A 15,265-nucleotide genomic window follows, 5' to 3' on the forward strand; every position below is an offset into this window, starting at 1 on the left:
TCGATTATATTTTAAAATAATTCGATCGAGTGTCAACTGGCAAACAAAAAGGGTGACGAAAAAGCAATATCTGAAAAGAACCTTCGGAGACCCCCCCTTAAAGCAAAGAAGCAACGTATTTGCATACAAATAAGAGGAGATACAGCTTGGATACCAATCAATAGGGTGTCTTTGATAAAAATCATTGCAGCTTAAAATAAATTGTATTTCACCCCAATGAAAAAGCATATGTGTGGCTAATAAAAAAATAAGCAGTTGTATACTCAGTAAAACTCCTTAGAATAGTATTTGCAGCTGATCATTAGAACCATTTTCAATACAATCACTCTTGCTTTTATATACATGGTCTGAGTAGTTAAAGAATTAATTGAATATATGTTATATGTTACAGTGGTCCCGATCTGAACAATGTGTTCGGAAAGTATAGCATTGCCATGGTCAATAAATAATGTCAAATGAAGATAATTCAAATGACTTGATTTTGATCGATCAGTTTCTATGGCAGATATATCCTATAGTGATCCGATATCAGCGGTTCCGACAAACGAGCAGCTTCTTGAGGACAAAAGGACGTGTTCAAAATTCTGAGGGATTAGTTTGCGTAGGTACAGACAGACGCACATGGTTACATTTATTCAACTCGTCATGCTGATATACCTATATATTTATAGGGTCTCCGACGTTTCCTTCTTGATGTTACAAACTCTGTGGAAGACTTAATATACCTTGTTCAGTGAATAATAAAGAATCACTTTCTTAGTGTCATAGTTGTTAGGGACTGACGGATTTGAAACATGAATATACTTCACTAAATATATAACAAATAGTTACAATTTTAAACATTTGGCAGTACAAGTAGAAGATATAGACTGAATACCCACCAAATAATATAATTAGAAGATATTTACTGGCCTAGTCGTGACCTACTACACATATTATTGGCCATTTCGAGCACAAAGAAAGCACCCGAGTATAAAGCATCGAAAGTTTTGACCCGAAACTTTTGAAGAAGTAATGAAAAGATTGATTTACGTTTGGTGATAGAATTAGTCTAACAATACACATATTTGTATTTTTTCTTCCGACAATAACAATGCCAAATAGTGGAACCATAAATAACCGAGAAGCCTCTTGCAAATTTTTAGTTCCACGGGATATATTTTTGTGGAAATATATACAAAAAAAATAGATTAAATAATATTTATGAATCTCACTAATGTCTTAAAGACCTATAAAAGATTTTTAGTACTAACGATTTATTTAAAAAATTTCTGCTGCAACAATGGGAAGAAACACCAGACACCATATTTTGGCTTCCTGTTTTTTACAGAGGCTTCTAGGAGAATTTTGTTAAATTCCGGATTGACCATTTGAGCATTAAGGCTATGGACGATGTCGATGTCCAAAGCCACAAGCTCACGAGCTTACAATTAAGATACCTAAGGTCACAAATATAGGAAAACGATGGCATTTGTATATATTTCTACATCCACGGTATTCTCCTCCTCTATCATTGGCGACTGAACAGTGTATACAGTTTGTAACTCCCAGAAGGAAACGTCGGAGGCCCTTTAAAGTATATACATCTATACAATATTTACATATGTAAATGATAGCCCGACGAGCTGAGTCAATTTAATTAGACCCTCGGTGTTTGAAATATCGATTGAAATTTTTTTACACGTCCTTTTCTCCCTTAGAAGCAAACTGACCAATCAAAATCAAAATAAAGATAATTTTATACTCTTTCACGCTTTAAGAAATCCACCTGTGAATAATATTATAGCTTCGATACAGCCAAAGTTACCCTTTTTTCTTGTTCTGGAGAGAAAATATCTGAACGCTTTGAAGCAATAGACAAGTCGTACTACAAAAATGTTATCGAGAAATTTTTAAGATTAAGGTAATATCTAGTGTATTGTTTAAGACAAAACATTTGCAACTGAAATATGATAATGAAAATTCTGTCGATTACACAGGCCGTAATTATCGGAGACCTATTTTAATTTTATTTCAAATACTTGATGCTGATTAAGGTAAACAAAACATGTAAATAAAAAAACGATATAACATCTATATTCAATAAGACAAAACAATTGCAACTCAAATAAAACGGCTCATTATTTATAATAAAATAAGAGAAAAACTTAATATTTTGTGGCAAAGCCATTACTCGTAATATCAGATTTGCATTGCCGCGACGTTGAAGCTATAAGGTTATGACTATAGTTTTTGGTATATTTCTCCATGCCTCCAGGACTCTTTGGAAAAACTGATCAGCATTTGCCACATGACTGCGATCAATTCTCTTTTTTACAATTTCCCATACGTTTTTATTTCTATGGGGTTAAAGTCTAGAGATTGTGGGGGCCACTCCATTACATCCACTTCATTCCTCGGGAACCATGATTTTAGGACCTTTGTCATATGCTTCTGGTCGTTGTCGTGTTGGAAAACCCACTTAAGTGGCATTTGCCATTCAGCATGTGGCGGCAGCATTACGGATTTCATAATGTCTCTGTAGACGTACCGATCCATGGTAACATACCATTAATACGATTAAGCAACCTTAAACTCATTCATCACCGAATAATAATAATGTCTCTGTAGACGTATCGATCCATGGTAACATACCATTAATACGATTAAGCAACCTTAAACTCATTCATCACCGAAAATAACAGTTCTCCACTTTCTTATTGGTTATTCTATATTATCTTTAGCGAACTGCAATCGTCTTAGTTGATTACGTTCGCTAATAATCGGTTTTGTCGTGGGTTAGTAACTGCGTTAATCAGCATCATTCTTGAGCAGATTGTTAAACAAAGCTTCTTTACCAATTGCGTAGCGCCTTTAAATGGAAACTTTTTTACCTCTTTTACAATTGCGCTGTCAGTTTTGCAACAGCTTTTCTTTTTTTTTTTTTGTCGGCCTCCACGATGCACTACTGCGACAGTTTTGTTCCTAATAAAGTTCAAAATTATTTGCAGCGCTCCACCGAATTTATTTGGAGCCATTTCTTTCTTTATGCTCAGTAAGTGTATCAATCAATACAAGCTCAGTTCAGTTGGAAAAAGAAACGAAGTTTGGGTATTTTTTACAGCTATATAGCTAAGCAAACAGAGTTGCAATTGTTTTTTCGCGGTGTATTAAATTTTTTTCAAATATAACCGGCAAAAGAAAAAAAGATAGCAATAAACATTTCAAAATATGTAATTTCAATGCTGTAAATTTAAAAACAAGAAACAAAAAACAATTCGAATGAAAAATGGTATTGTAAGATAAAAAAAAACAAATCGAGGCCATCGTTTTGTCCGATACTGTATGTAGAATTACAATATATTAAATATTATAAATATAAAAAACATTGACAACAAAAATCGACGACCCTAATGCATGCATGCTTAATTACTCCATTGTATTTTGATTTGGAGATTAAACACACGGTCCACAACAAATCATTGACTAAAAACGGTTTAATAGGTTTAATAGGCCTTTTCCTTTCGTTTGCCAACAAATTTAAAATGAACATTCGCGACACACAAAGATACTCTTACCAATACACATAGATGGGGATATAAATACGTGTGCATATGTGTTCGTACTTTGAAACCCTAATATTTTCTAAGGGCAAATTTACAATGCAGCGATAAACACTTGTATGCATATTATAAGTGCGCTCCATATGTATTAATATGTTTGTATATATACCATTCACAGAAATATCGAAGTAATTCTGCAGGAGGGTTATTACATGCTGAAATAATTTCATAACAGAATATAACGCCTAATAACGAAATAAAGTCAAGCGACGATAAGAGCAATGGGATTCACTAAACAATTAATTTTTTCTGGCTTAGTAGTTATTTACATACACACTCACGTGTACATACATATACGACTATGCAAGGTAAGTATACAAGTACACAATTGTATGAAAAGTCATTGACTTTGAGTATTATTGTTTTTGTTTTAATGTAACTCTGCTGCTAGGGTTATTTTAGTTGAAGCAACTTGTTGTTGACACTTTCCATGGCGGTCTATATTGACAACTAAAATCTTTATACGAATATGAAAACATGCTTTATATGTACTATGTTATCATGTGATCGCCTTATACATACATAAACACATTTCGAAATGCATGTAGCCTTTTTTTCCGATCGTGGAGTTGTTATCAATAACCACAATATAAAACCACAATATTCCATTTAATTTAAAATTATTTGCATACACTACATACATACATATGTACATTTTGTGGTTACTGCAAATGCATTATTACATATATGTATGTACATAAGAATATACTGAAGCATTTGTATTATATATGCGGGTGTATTTGATACAATTATTAAAAAAGCGCTTTCATAAATGGCAAAATGTTTACCTCAAATTTATTTCAATTCGTATCCTCGCTTAAAATGTGGCGGTCAATATCCTAATTTCGATTTATTTAAGTAAAGAAAAGTAGAAATCATATATGGTATTTAGATATATGAAGTACCAGACTAAATTTGATGTCTTCCTTGAGACAATATGTTGAGCCATTTAATTTATTTGGGATTTCATAATGCATCCAAACTTAATATCTATTGAAGCTAACGAAATAAATACAACTTAAGAACAACAAAATTTCAACTCCTCAATTATGGATAGATCATCCGATGAAATCTTTTCGGAAATTCAAAACAATAAGGAAAGAAGAAATAATGTTAACTTCGGTTGCACCGAAGCTATTATACCCTTTACCTATAAAAAAAATTCCATACAAAAATTTTATTTTGGCTGTTCTGTTTATATGACAGCTATATGCTATAATAGTCCGTTATCAGCGGTTCCGATAAATGCTCGGCTTATTGAGGAGAAAAGAAACTGAAAAAGAGTACCTTAATCTACATAAGACTTAAAAAAGATGTAATAATAACATATATGTATTGTATGTATGACTAGATACTCTTACTATGCCCAGTAGTTAGAACTTTCGTTCGATATTCTCCGATTACCAACGTCGCCCGATTTAAATAATGCACTTTCGCGGAAAACAAATTTAAAGTTTCATAAACATTTATAAATATGAATATACATATATATATATATATATATTGGTCTAATCGATATGTCGTGGGACCTCCAGTGATCGATTTATGTAGATATAGAAAATTTGTGAAACAGGGTCCACAACAAAGCCAAACTTGACAATTCCGGATTCTTGCACTCTCTAGTAGTACGATGATTATGTAAGTAAATAAAAAATTTATAAGCATAAAAATACAAAAAATTACAAAAACAAATGTGTGGAAAAAAAGTTTATCATTGTACCAATTTAATGAAGGTTTTAGGATTCCAAATCCAAATTAATCCTTAACTGCTACAATAAACAACAAACTTAATGTCATCGTGTATACTTTGAAGCCACTCCATCGGTCTCAACTAAAGGTACAGTTATCATATTGTGTCTTCCACAGACCAAAATTGACTAAAAATTACATCAACATCTCACATAGTAGTCATTTAATTTTGAATATAGCACAAATGATATGGATTAGATAATGATTTTTCGAATTATTAAAACTGATAAAGAGATCAGCATGACAATAGATGAAATTAGAAATAATTAGCGAAAGTCCATTAGTTAAACCTACAAAGATTACAATAAAGACCTCGACTTTCATAGAAGAGCGTTATGCTAGGAATGCAATACCACAACACTGATAAGGAAAACAAACCTGCAAATATCCATATGTTATTATAATATATTGTAAGTATGTGTTATTATTTGTATATTCTCGCATGATTCCGACTGCATTTGCTTGTAGATAAACTCTACGGGGCTAAAAACAACATTATCACAACAGTTGAAAATCCAACAAAAGTGACCCATTGTATGGCTTTCTACAAAAACACTCTCACATAAAAACTACAAAAACAAAGCCACAAACTGATAAGTGGAATCAGCTCCCATAAATAGCCTAACCACATAACTATAGCTAACAAACGAAGAGCATGCTCGATGTTTATATAAATTCCAATATTAAAATAATAACAATAAAATATGCAACAATAAGTAGAAAAGTAAAAAAATTGTGTTCTACTGCTTTTAAAAAATAATTTTCCTGCTTTTCAGCAATTATACACTACACAGTATTTTTATATGAAAACAATTTCGGTGACAAAACACTCAAGTCAAACGCATGTGAATTTATGTGCACACGCATGTCTGGCTCTATATTTGACTTTGTAAACGCATGTGGACATTTGTTGTGTGCTCGGTCAATGCGATTAAGAAATCATCACTGCAAATGCATTGTGCACGTATGTATGTGCATATGTAGAATAAATTGCCATCAGTTCGTAAACATGCCGGCACCACTTTCATTTTCATAGTACAAAGATATGAATAATACCAAGTATACAGTGTATACAGTGGTGTGCACATAATTGGAACAACGAAGGTTTGCAAGTGCAGATAATTTCAGTTTAAATGTAATATATTTAAGTTAAAATTTAAATTTCATTTTGAATGAAATACATTATAACAAGTAAGGAAGGGATAAGTTCGGGTGGTGCCGAACATTTTATACTCTCTCTCGGAAAGATCTTAGTTTGCGGGCTTACATAATCCATTTCGTACAAGAATTGAAGGCGAACGATCATCAAGGACCCAAAACGAGATGGTCAGCAATCCCGGTATTCACAAGAAAATTTTTTTCAGTGATATAACTTACTTTTGGTTGAATGGATACGTTAATAAATAAAATTTTTGGCATTTGAAATGATGATAATCCACAAGCCATTGTGAAGACGCCATCACATTCTCAAAAAGTCGCCTTAGTTCCAACAAGACGGCGGTTTCTACCGCTAACGCTCCAATCCATTTATCGAAAGAAACTTTTGGTGAGCGCATTATCTTCCATCGTGGGCCTGTGACCTGGCCTCCAAAATCGTGCTGCTTTTTTTTAATCGAACGACCTTAGCTTCACCTTTACAGTATTAATTTTCTAAGGATTATGGCCATGTGATTTTAAAAGAAAGCTATTTAAACGCACACCACTGTACCCACATGGAAGCTAAAGTATTGCGGCAAGCAACTGTCTGTGCATGCCACCCATAGACTATCTAGGTAGAAGATTTATTTACTTTTGCCTTTGCATTGTTGTTGCGCTGTTGTGTCTCCACACTAGCGAATATTTTGCTTAGGAGCACCACCCTCAGGATGAACAAAACTGCAACCCCAGTGCGAAATTTTCGGCTTTCTTCTTGAGAAGTGTAAAATTACAAAACATGAAAACACTGGCCTATATGAGAGATATACAATGTTGATCAGGAGGTTAGAGGCAGGTAAAAAAAACTTTAAAAACTTCTCTCTTTAATCCCAAATCATTTGAACTTTTGAATGTATCAACGCAACTCTTTTATTTTTCAAACGTTTTTCTTTTCAGATATATTTTATAATATTTCTGTAATTAAATCTTATTGCAAAGCAAATGTTTCGCTTATTGAACTGCAAGGCCAATTACCAAATATCTCTTTGGGTTTATAACATAGTTTTCATCATCATAAAAAAATAAGGTTCTTTAAATATTCATACCAAAACTATCGCTATGCCAAGAAATATACATGCATTTGTTTTTGGAACCGAAAATGTTAGAAAGTTATATTCCTGCAGTATATATAGCAGAAGGAAAAAACACAGATGCTCTTAAATATCTAAAGATGTAACTTAATAGACCACAGTACTAAATCAAATCTGATGTTTAATCTACGAAATAAATCTTGCAATGATTCGAATTCTTAATCATTTTTACTCCTCCTTCATTACCTTATTTTCATATAAAAATCCCTGGTTGTGATACTTATCAATATTATCTTTAAGTGAGCTGAAATTAATCATTAGGATATTTAGAACAACGAGCTTTTGGTGAGATATCCAAAGAACTATATCGTAATAAAAACTTATGAAATTTGTATTTAATTAGTTATATATTATAAGAAATGCAAAAAAATGTTGTAATCTTTCCCATTTAATCTAATGCTAGATCATTCCATTTATAATTGTTCGAAACTTCGTAAGATTGCCAAAGGTAAGGAAAATACGTTTGTTAGAATTATGCGAAATATGTATTAATAGGAACTATGTTTCCAAATTTTTTTTCGTACAAGATAGAGGCAAAGTCGGGTTAATACCACAAATCTAATCTTTATTTTCATTTCCATCTCGGTCCCGTTAGCCGGGTCGGTAAGGAACCGGATTATCCAGCCAAGAAATCTTAACTCGGCAACATTCCTCAAAATAAGTTGGGAAGTGTTTTCCGCCGCTACACCAACCACAAAAGAAAGTTTAAAAGCATGAAACTTCTGATTCCACAAATAGTTTGCAATTCGAGTAGAGATACTGGCGCAGACAAGCGGGCATATTACCCTAAAGGGTATGTTTTAAAATTGTATATATTGTATATGTAATATAAATATATATATTTATGTATGTGTACATTTAGGGTCTATGTCTTTGAGCGTCTGGGTTCAACTAACTGCTCGTGAATTGTAATGATACTCGAACTTATGGACCTTTTATATTGCCTCAATTTTAGTCAAGAGTAAGCACCTAGAGTCACGAATATCCAAATACAAGTGTTTGTGCTAGAGGATGGGCGAATGCACATTGGGAACTCAAATATATGAAGATGCACATATTTAAATTTTAAATCTGCATATATCTTCATACATACATATTTATGTATGTTCTATACAAATATGCATGCTTCAGTCTCTTTGCATTACCAATACACATGTATGTTTGTACGAGTGGGTAGCATCAAATATTTTATGTATCTTAATGGCGAACTGCATATCTGCTCGCTAAAATTTTTATACTCTCGCCACCTGTTGCTACAGAGTATAATAGTTTTGTTCACCTAACGGTTGTTTGTATCACCTAAAACTAATCGAGTTAGATATAGGGTTATGTATATATAAATGATCAGGATGAAGAGACGAGTTGAAATCCGGGTGACTGTCTGTCCGTCCGTCCGTCCGTGCAAGCTCTAACTTGAGTAAAAATTGAGATATCTTTATGAAACTTGGTAGACATGTTTCTTGGTACCGTGAGACGGTTGGTATTGCAGATGGGCGTAATCGGACCACTGCCACGCCCACAAAACGCCATTAATCAAAAACAAATAACTTGCCATAACTAAGCTCCGCAATAAGATACAAGACTGTTATTTGGTACACAGGATCAAATTAGGGAGGGGCATCTGCAGTTAAACCTTTTTTTTTAAAGTGGGCGTGGTCCCGCCTCGAATAGGTTTAATAAGCATATCTCCTAAACCGCTAATGCTATAATAACAAAATTCACTAGAAGCAAATGTTTTTAGAACTTCTATTGACGGTGTGAAAATAGTTGAAATCGGGTGGCAACTCCGCCCACTCCCCATATAACGGTACTGTTAAAAACTACTAAAAGCGCGATAAATCAAGCATTAAACACACCAGAGACATTAAATTTTATCTCTGAGATGGTATAAATTGGCTTTATAGGAATCGCTTTCAAAATCAGTCAGTGGGCGTGGCACAGCCCACTTTTAGGTGAAAACCCATATCTTGAGATCTGCTCAACCGATTTCAACCAAATTCGGTGCATAACGTTCTTTTCATGTTTCTATGTCATAGTGTCGGACTACAACCACGCTTACTTCCCATGTAACACCATTTTCAATTCCATCTGATTCTTTCACTTTCCACTATGCAAATCAGGTAACAATGATTATATCGGGGTAAAACTTTGCGTGAATAATGCAATTAAAGTATGCCACCTTGCGGCCAAAAATTGACTAAATCGAACCAAAACTGTTCAAACCCCTAAGTACTAAATATGTGGACCCCAGTGCCTATAGTTGACCTTCTACCGAAAATATCAGTCAATCCACAAAGAAATCTCAAACGAGTATACCATTTGACTTTGCGAGAGTATAAAAAGTTCGGTTACATCCGAACTTAGCCCTTCCTTACTTGTCATATTTCTTTTCGTTTAAAATCGCCTTGCTTCCCGCCCGGGAAGCACCCAGCGGGTGCTTGCTGATTGGTATTAAGTGCTCCAGTGCAGATTAGCGTTACAGCGTTACAGCGATTTTGATTTTATCTGAACTGTAGCTGGCACGCAAATGTGTGTTGCTTCGGCATTTCAGCAAATAATTTCTTATTTATTTATGTTTTATTTTCATTTTTTGATTATCTTTATTTTTTTTATCTCTTCGACTTTAACTTTGTAAAAATAAATGAGTGCAAATCTATTTATAGGCCAACCAGTGGCCGGGATACAAGTTGTCTTGCTGCTAGGCTGCTAAGAAATGGAGAATGAAAGTGGTTGAGGCAGAACATGGAATTTGAACATGAAAATCGTTGCATATAGCTCTATAGATATAAAAATATTTTTATCATGATCTTCATCATCAAGTTTGCAGCATTGCTTTCTACAATAATCTGAGCCAAATTTCGTGTTTCAAATAAACAAGTTTTCTATAAAAGGACATGCGTTTGATAATGATAATGGTCCGATATCTACAGTTCCGACAAATAAAAAACTTCTTGGGGAGAAAAAAACGTGTGTAAAATTTCAGATCGATATCTCACAAACGGAGGTACTAGTTGGGTTGAGTTGAATTTTTCAGTACGCCTGTTAATATATCAATCTAAATATTTAAAAATGTATTTTATTTTATTATAATGGTTTTTTAATACTTTCATCATTATCATAAGGAAAAGTATAGAATGCCTTGTACTTCAAAGCACTAAATAGCATATTTTCATACAAATTCGCTTGCACACTAACCTCTTCATTTGTAATATGTACATATATATGTATGTATGAATGTACCACGTATTTTTCACTAATGCGAACATTCAATTCCAATTATCGACACTCAAATGCAATAAATAATATCAAAAGAAGAAAATTTTAATTGCATGCAAGCACTTTTAGTTGCCGTCAATCAGTCTCTTTACATATCTCTCACTCACTCACTCTGTCATTGGCTCTCGCTTTTAAAACGTCAGCTAGCTAGACGACTGAGCCACTACCGGTTTAAACAAAGGCTGCAAGAAGTCAAGTGAATTGGTGTTACAAGCCCCAGTGTATACCTATACATATACACATATAACTAGTAAATATACATATGTACTATTGTGCATATACAAGTAATCTAGCTGTAAAGTGAGGCGCTTCGTAGTAGCAACTAACCATAAAAATATATGTACTTATGATAATGTGAAGTTGCATGGTTCGTACAAAAACAAGTTTTCAAACTTGACCAACGTCGAAAACGTTTACAAAGCCATAATCAAAACATGGAAAGCAACAACAAATAGAGCATAAACAAGATCAGCTGTAATTATGTATATATGTATGTCTTAACTCGTTTATAAATATGTACGAAGGTTGCCACAAAGAACGAAAAAATAAGCCAACATATCAAATAAGTAATACATGGTTTGAATAGCGAAGGTTTAAAGAGATTTTATACCGTCCAGAAATGATCAGAAAACTGAGAAAACGCTCAAACATGCAGAAAAATAAGAGAGTGTACAATCGACTCAATTTTATTTTGCTCTTTCGAAATCTTTAATATTACAAGCACATATTTAAGGAAATGTGTGAGATCTGAGAGGAAAGGTTGCCAGATTTAAGTAAAATTATTTTTACTGATTTATTGGAATTTTCATTAACACTAGAAAAAAATAGATTTCACTATGATTATTTAATCAGCCATCAGAAGAGGTTTATTCATATCAGATATTCGTTTAATAAAAATCATATTTAATTTGAGATTAGGGGATCATATAATTAATTGATATTACTGTGTGATAAATTTGTTCTCCTAAATTTTCCATCTCACTTTCGCAAAAAATTTATCTGAGGCGATTTTCGTAGAAATTTGCGATAATTTTCTTTCGGTAACGTCGGAGACCTTACAAAGTATGTACATATATAAATGATGAGCTTGACTAGCTAAGTCGATTTAGCTATGTAAAACTTTACTCACGTCCGTTTCTCTTTACTATAGGCGACTATCACAGCCAAGTCCTTGTATCGCAACCTATTTAATTGACAAGATATTTCGCATGGATTATTTCCCAAGGCAATGCTACAACCTTCAAACATATTATTAAGATCGGACCGCTATAGCTGCCATAACAGCTGATAGATCAAAGGCAAGTCCTTGTATGGAAAACTTTTTACTTAGGCAAGTTATCTTCACGAAATATGGCATAGAATACTTTTGAAGGCAACGCTACAATCTCCAAACATACTATTCCGATCAGGTCACTACAACATATACGCTTTTAGATTTAGTTATACATCATTCGGTGCAGCCGAAGTTAACGTTTTTTCTTTCACATTTTTCCTATGAATTAAATTAAAGCTTGTGCTGAAATCTAAATATATATGTATACATAATTTATTGGTATGAACCATAACTGGTTTGCCTATAAGAAACGGTGAATTTAAAAATTACCAAGCCAAGTTTTGGTTGTACGCTACTTTACAATTCCTTGGCATATCTTTGATCAAAAAAAAAAGTAAAGATTTTATTTATACAAAACCAAAAATGACGTCCGCATAATAGCATAAACACAATACGGGCGACGGCGAATTTCGCCCACCATGACGATTTTTGAGATAGAGCTACAAATATTTCTAATTTTATCGCCGACCGCGGAGGCAAAAACAGCATCACCATATCAAAGAAAGATTATTTTCAGTAAAAAATGTAAGAAAATGTCTGCGTTGGCAATATTAAGATAGTTTATGGTTGGTTTCGTCATTTATTGTGATATTTTTGAGCGCTGAATATACACTAGCTGCGACGAAAATCGTCCGCATTGTGGTTTACACGGCGGCAACGCTCGGCGAAAATCCGTCCGACGTCGTCGCCGAGTACGACGAATATTCGCCCTCGCCCGTGTTGTGTTTATGCTATAAATTGTACATAAAATTAACAGCTATTGTTTTGAAATGAGTTACAAAGTTCTCACTGGGCTGTTCCAACTCAAGCGAAGTCCAATCAGAATACCCACAAGAGAGAGAGCAAAGCTCAGTGCGCACACTCCACTCGATTTGTTGAACTCAAGAGCAGAGTAAGTTGATGAATGAAAATTACAGCAATACATTCTTGTACGATCATGCAATTGTGGTATTTTTCAGATATTGTGGAACTGTCGTGCGGAACGGTTTAGTTCGTTTGATAAGCGTTTAAGTAGACGATAACATGCGTGTGCGGCTCGTTGGCTGGTGATTTCATTTGTGTGTATTTATAGTCGAAAGATAGAATATATATGTGAATGCAGCCATAACATATACAGTTAAACGTATATACGAAAAGATATACAAAAATGAATGTCAAAGAATTAAGCAAATTTAATTCTGGTCGACGAACAACAAAAGAATCAATTAGCCTAAATTAGAGCAAGAAAACAATTTTAAATAGCGAGCGGAAATTGAAGTTACTAGTGCAAGAAGATTTCAGGGGAGAAAAAGAAAAAATAATAGGTAATTCAAGAAAGGTTTGTGTGTTCGTGTTGACGCAGTGAAAGCAAACTTAACTAAACCAAGAAACGAGTAGAATCAAAACTTTTGCAAAGCGTTAGCTTTGTGTCGAGTGCTTAAGCCGTGTTGTTATTGTTGTTACTGTGCACAGTTGTGGAAATTAAAGAAAAATAATTAAGAAATTGCTGCGGGTCAAAGCAAAATGAAATGAAATGCTGGGGTTAAAACTAGTAAAAAAAATTATGGCCAGCAGTTTTTACAAGTGCAAAATTAAATAAAGAGTTAAAATTGGCGTAAAATAATTTAAACAAAGTCGTGCAAAAACCACCCGACTTCATTTTTAGTGCCGGGTTTAAATGTGAGTGTGTTTTAAACAATAGAAAATAACAACAAAAAAGTGCAGCGCTTAAACCAACGAGTGGCAATTTAACCTACAAAAAATTAAATGAAGAAATGAAATTAAAATTAAAAAAAATATTGAGTTATGGTTTAAAATATTGACTGCCGACCCTCTCGTGGTAGTAACTCAAACCAATTTAAATGAACTCAAACGAATATTAAATTTTAAATAATTTTTGCACATAAATAAATTATTATTTTGTGACACCCAAAAGATTTAAACCAACTTTAAAGTAAACATAAATCAAAATTTCTAAAATTATACCCAAATTTAGTTCAAAACAATATCTAAATATTACCGAAATGCCTCAACAAGACAGCGAAGCCCTCCGCGTCTGCGCACTCGCCATGCCCATTCCGCCCACCACCACATCCGCCAGCGACAACAGCGCGGTAGCAAACACAAAAACGCGCTCAAACTTGCCATTTACTGCCACAATGTGCTGCAAAGCGTTGCTTTTGTTGTTGTTATCACTAGGTTGCCTTCTCTCTGCCGTCACCTGTGTACCTGCGCTAGCCACAGCACTAGCTGCTGAGACAACGCCAGCATTGCGCGCCTCACCACCTTCACCGTCACTCAATGCTATGGTCGATGATCAGACTTTCTTAGCATCAAAGCGGCACTTTGAGCGCTCACCAGCTGTGGCATCTCAAGAAACTGCTGAAACCGCTGCAGCGGCCAACTCAGATATTGACGATGACTATTATGACGAGGAGGAGCCTGAAGCCGGAAATGGTAACCAAAATACGAGTAGTCGTCAGCGGCGTCATAAAGAATTATCGCCAACCGCTCGCTTTGGTTATGATGGCACCAAAATTAACCCACAACAATTCTATACGCAACAAATGGTAGCGAACGCTTTGGAAGGCAACATTAACGCTGACACGCATCTTGCGCTCCCCAATAATCAGCAATCGCCGATGGCCGCACGAGTGAATAACGACTTATCGATATGGAGTTTAATGGATCATGCGAGACGTATGGATATTTGTGATGTGTGTAGCTGCGTTGGTAATACCTATGTGGCTGTCACTTGTGATTATAACGAACGAAAATCGAGGGTAAGTGAACAATTTGTTGATGATTATAAACATTTGGTATGGAAGCTAGGAGAGGTTCTTCCAAAATATCGTTTCAAACAAAAATGTAAAGGGTATTATAGCAATATCTGCATCCTGGAAGAATATGCTTCTGACTGCTAGATATTGATGGCACATCAACATCGAACTAAGAAAAAAACTTTCCAAATGAAATTGAAACATTTTTTTTTGGTTGTTTTTTTCCAAAATACAACCACAACGTAGTTAAAAAAAACTAAT

General features: G+C 34.2%; 2 protein-coding genes across 3 annotated transcripts in view; one reads left to right on the top strand and one right to left on the bottom strand.

Moving 5' to 3' along the window:
* Positions 1 to 15,265, bottom strand: part of hiw (MYC binding protein highwire) — a 145,267-nt gene that overhangs the window by 37,845 nt on the left and 92,157 nt on the right. The window lies entirely within an intron of this gene.
* Positions 13,202 to 15,265, top strand: part of be (ben) — a 46,936-nt gene continuing 44,872 nt past the window's right edge. The window contains exon 1 of the mRNA XM_036371663.2: positions 13,202 to 15,007. Within this exon, the coding sequence (XP_036227556.2) occupies positions 14,249 to 15,007 (759 nt within the window). The 5' untranslated portion in view covers positions 13,202 to 14,248. The remainder of the gene's footprint in view (positions 15,008 to 15,265) is intronic.

Source organism: Bactrocera oleae, chromosome 5, assembly GCF_042242935.1.
Source record: "Bactrocera oleae isolate idBacOlea1 chromosome 5, idBacOlea1, whole genome shotgun sequence".
Lineage (NCBI taxonomy): Eukaryota > Metazoa > Arthropoda > Insecta > Diptera > Tephritidae > Bactrocera > Bactrocera oleae.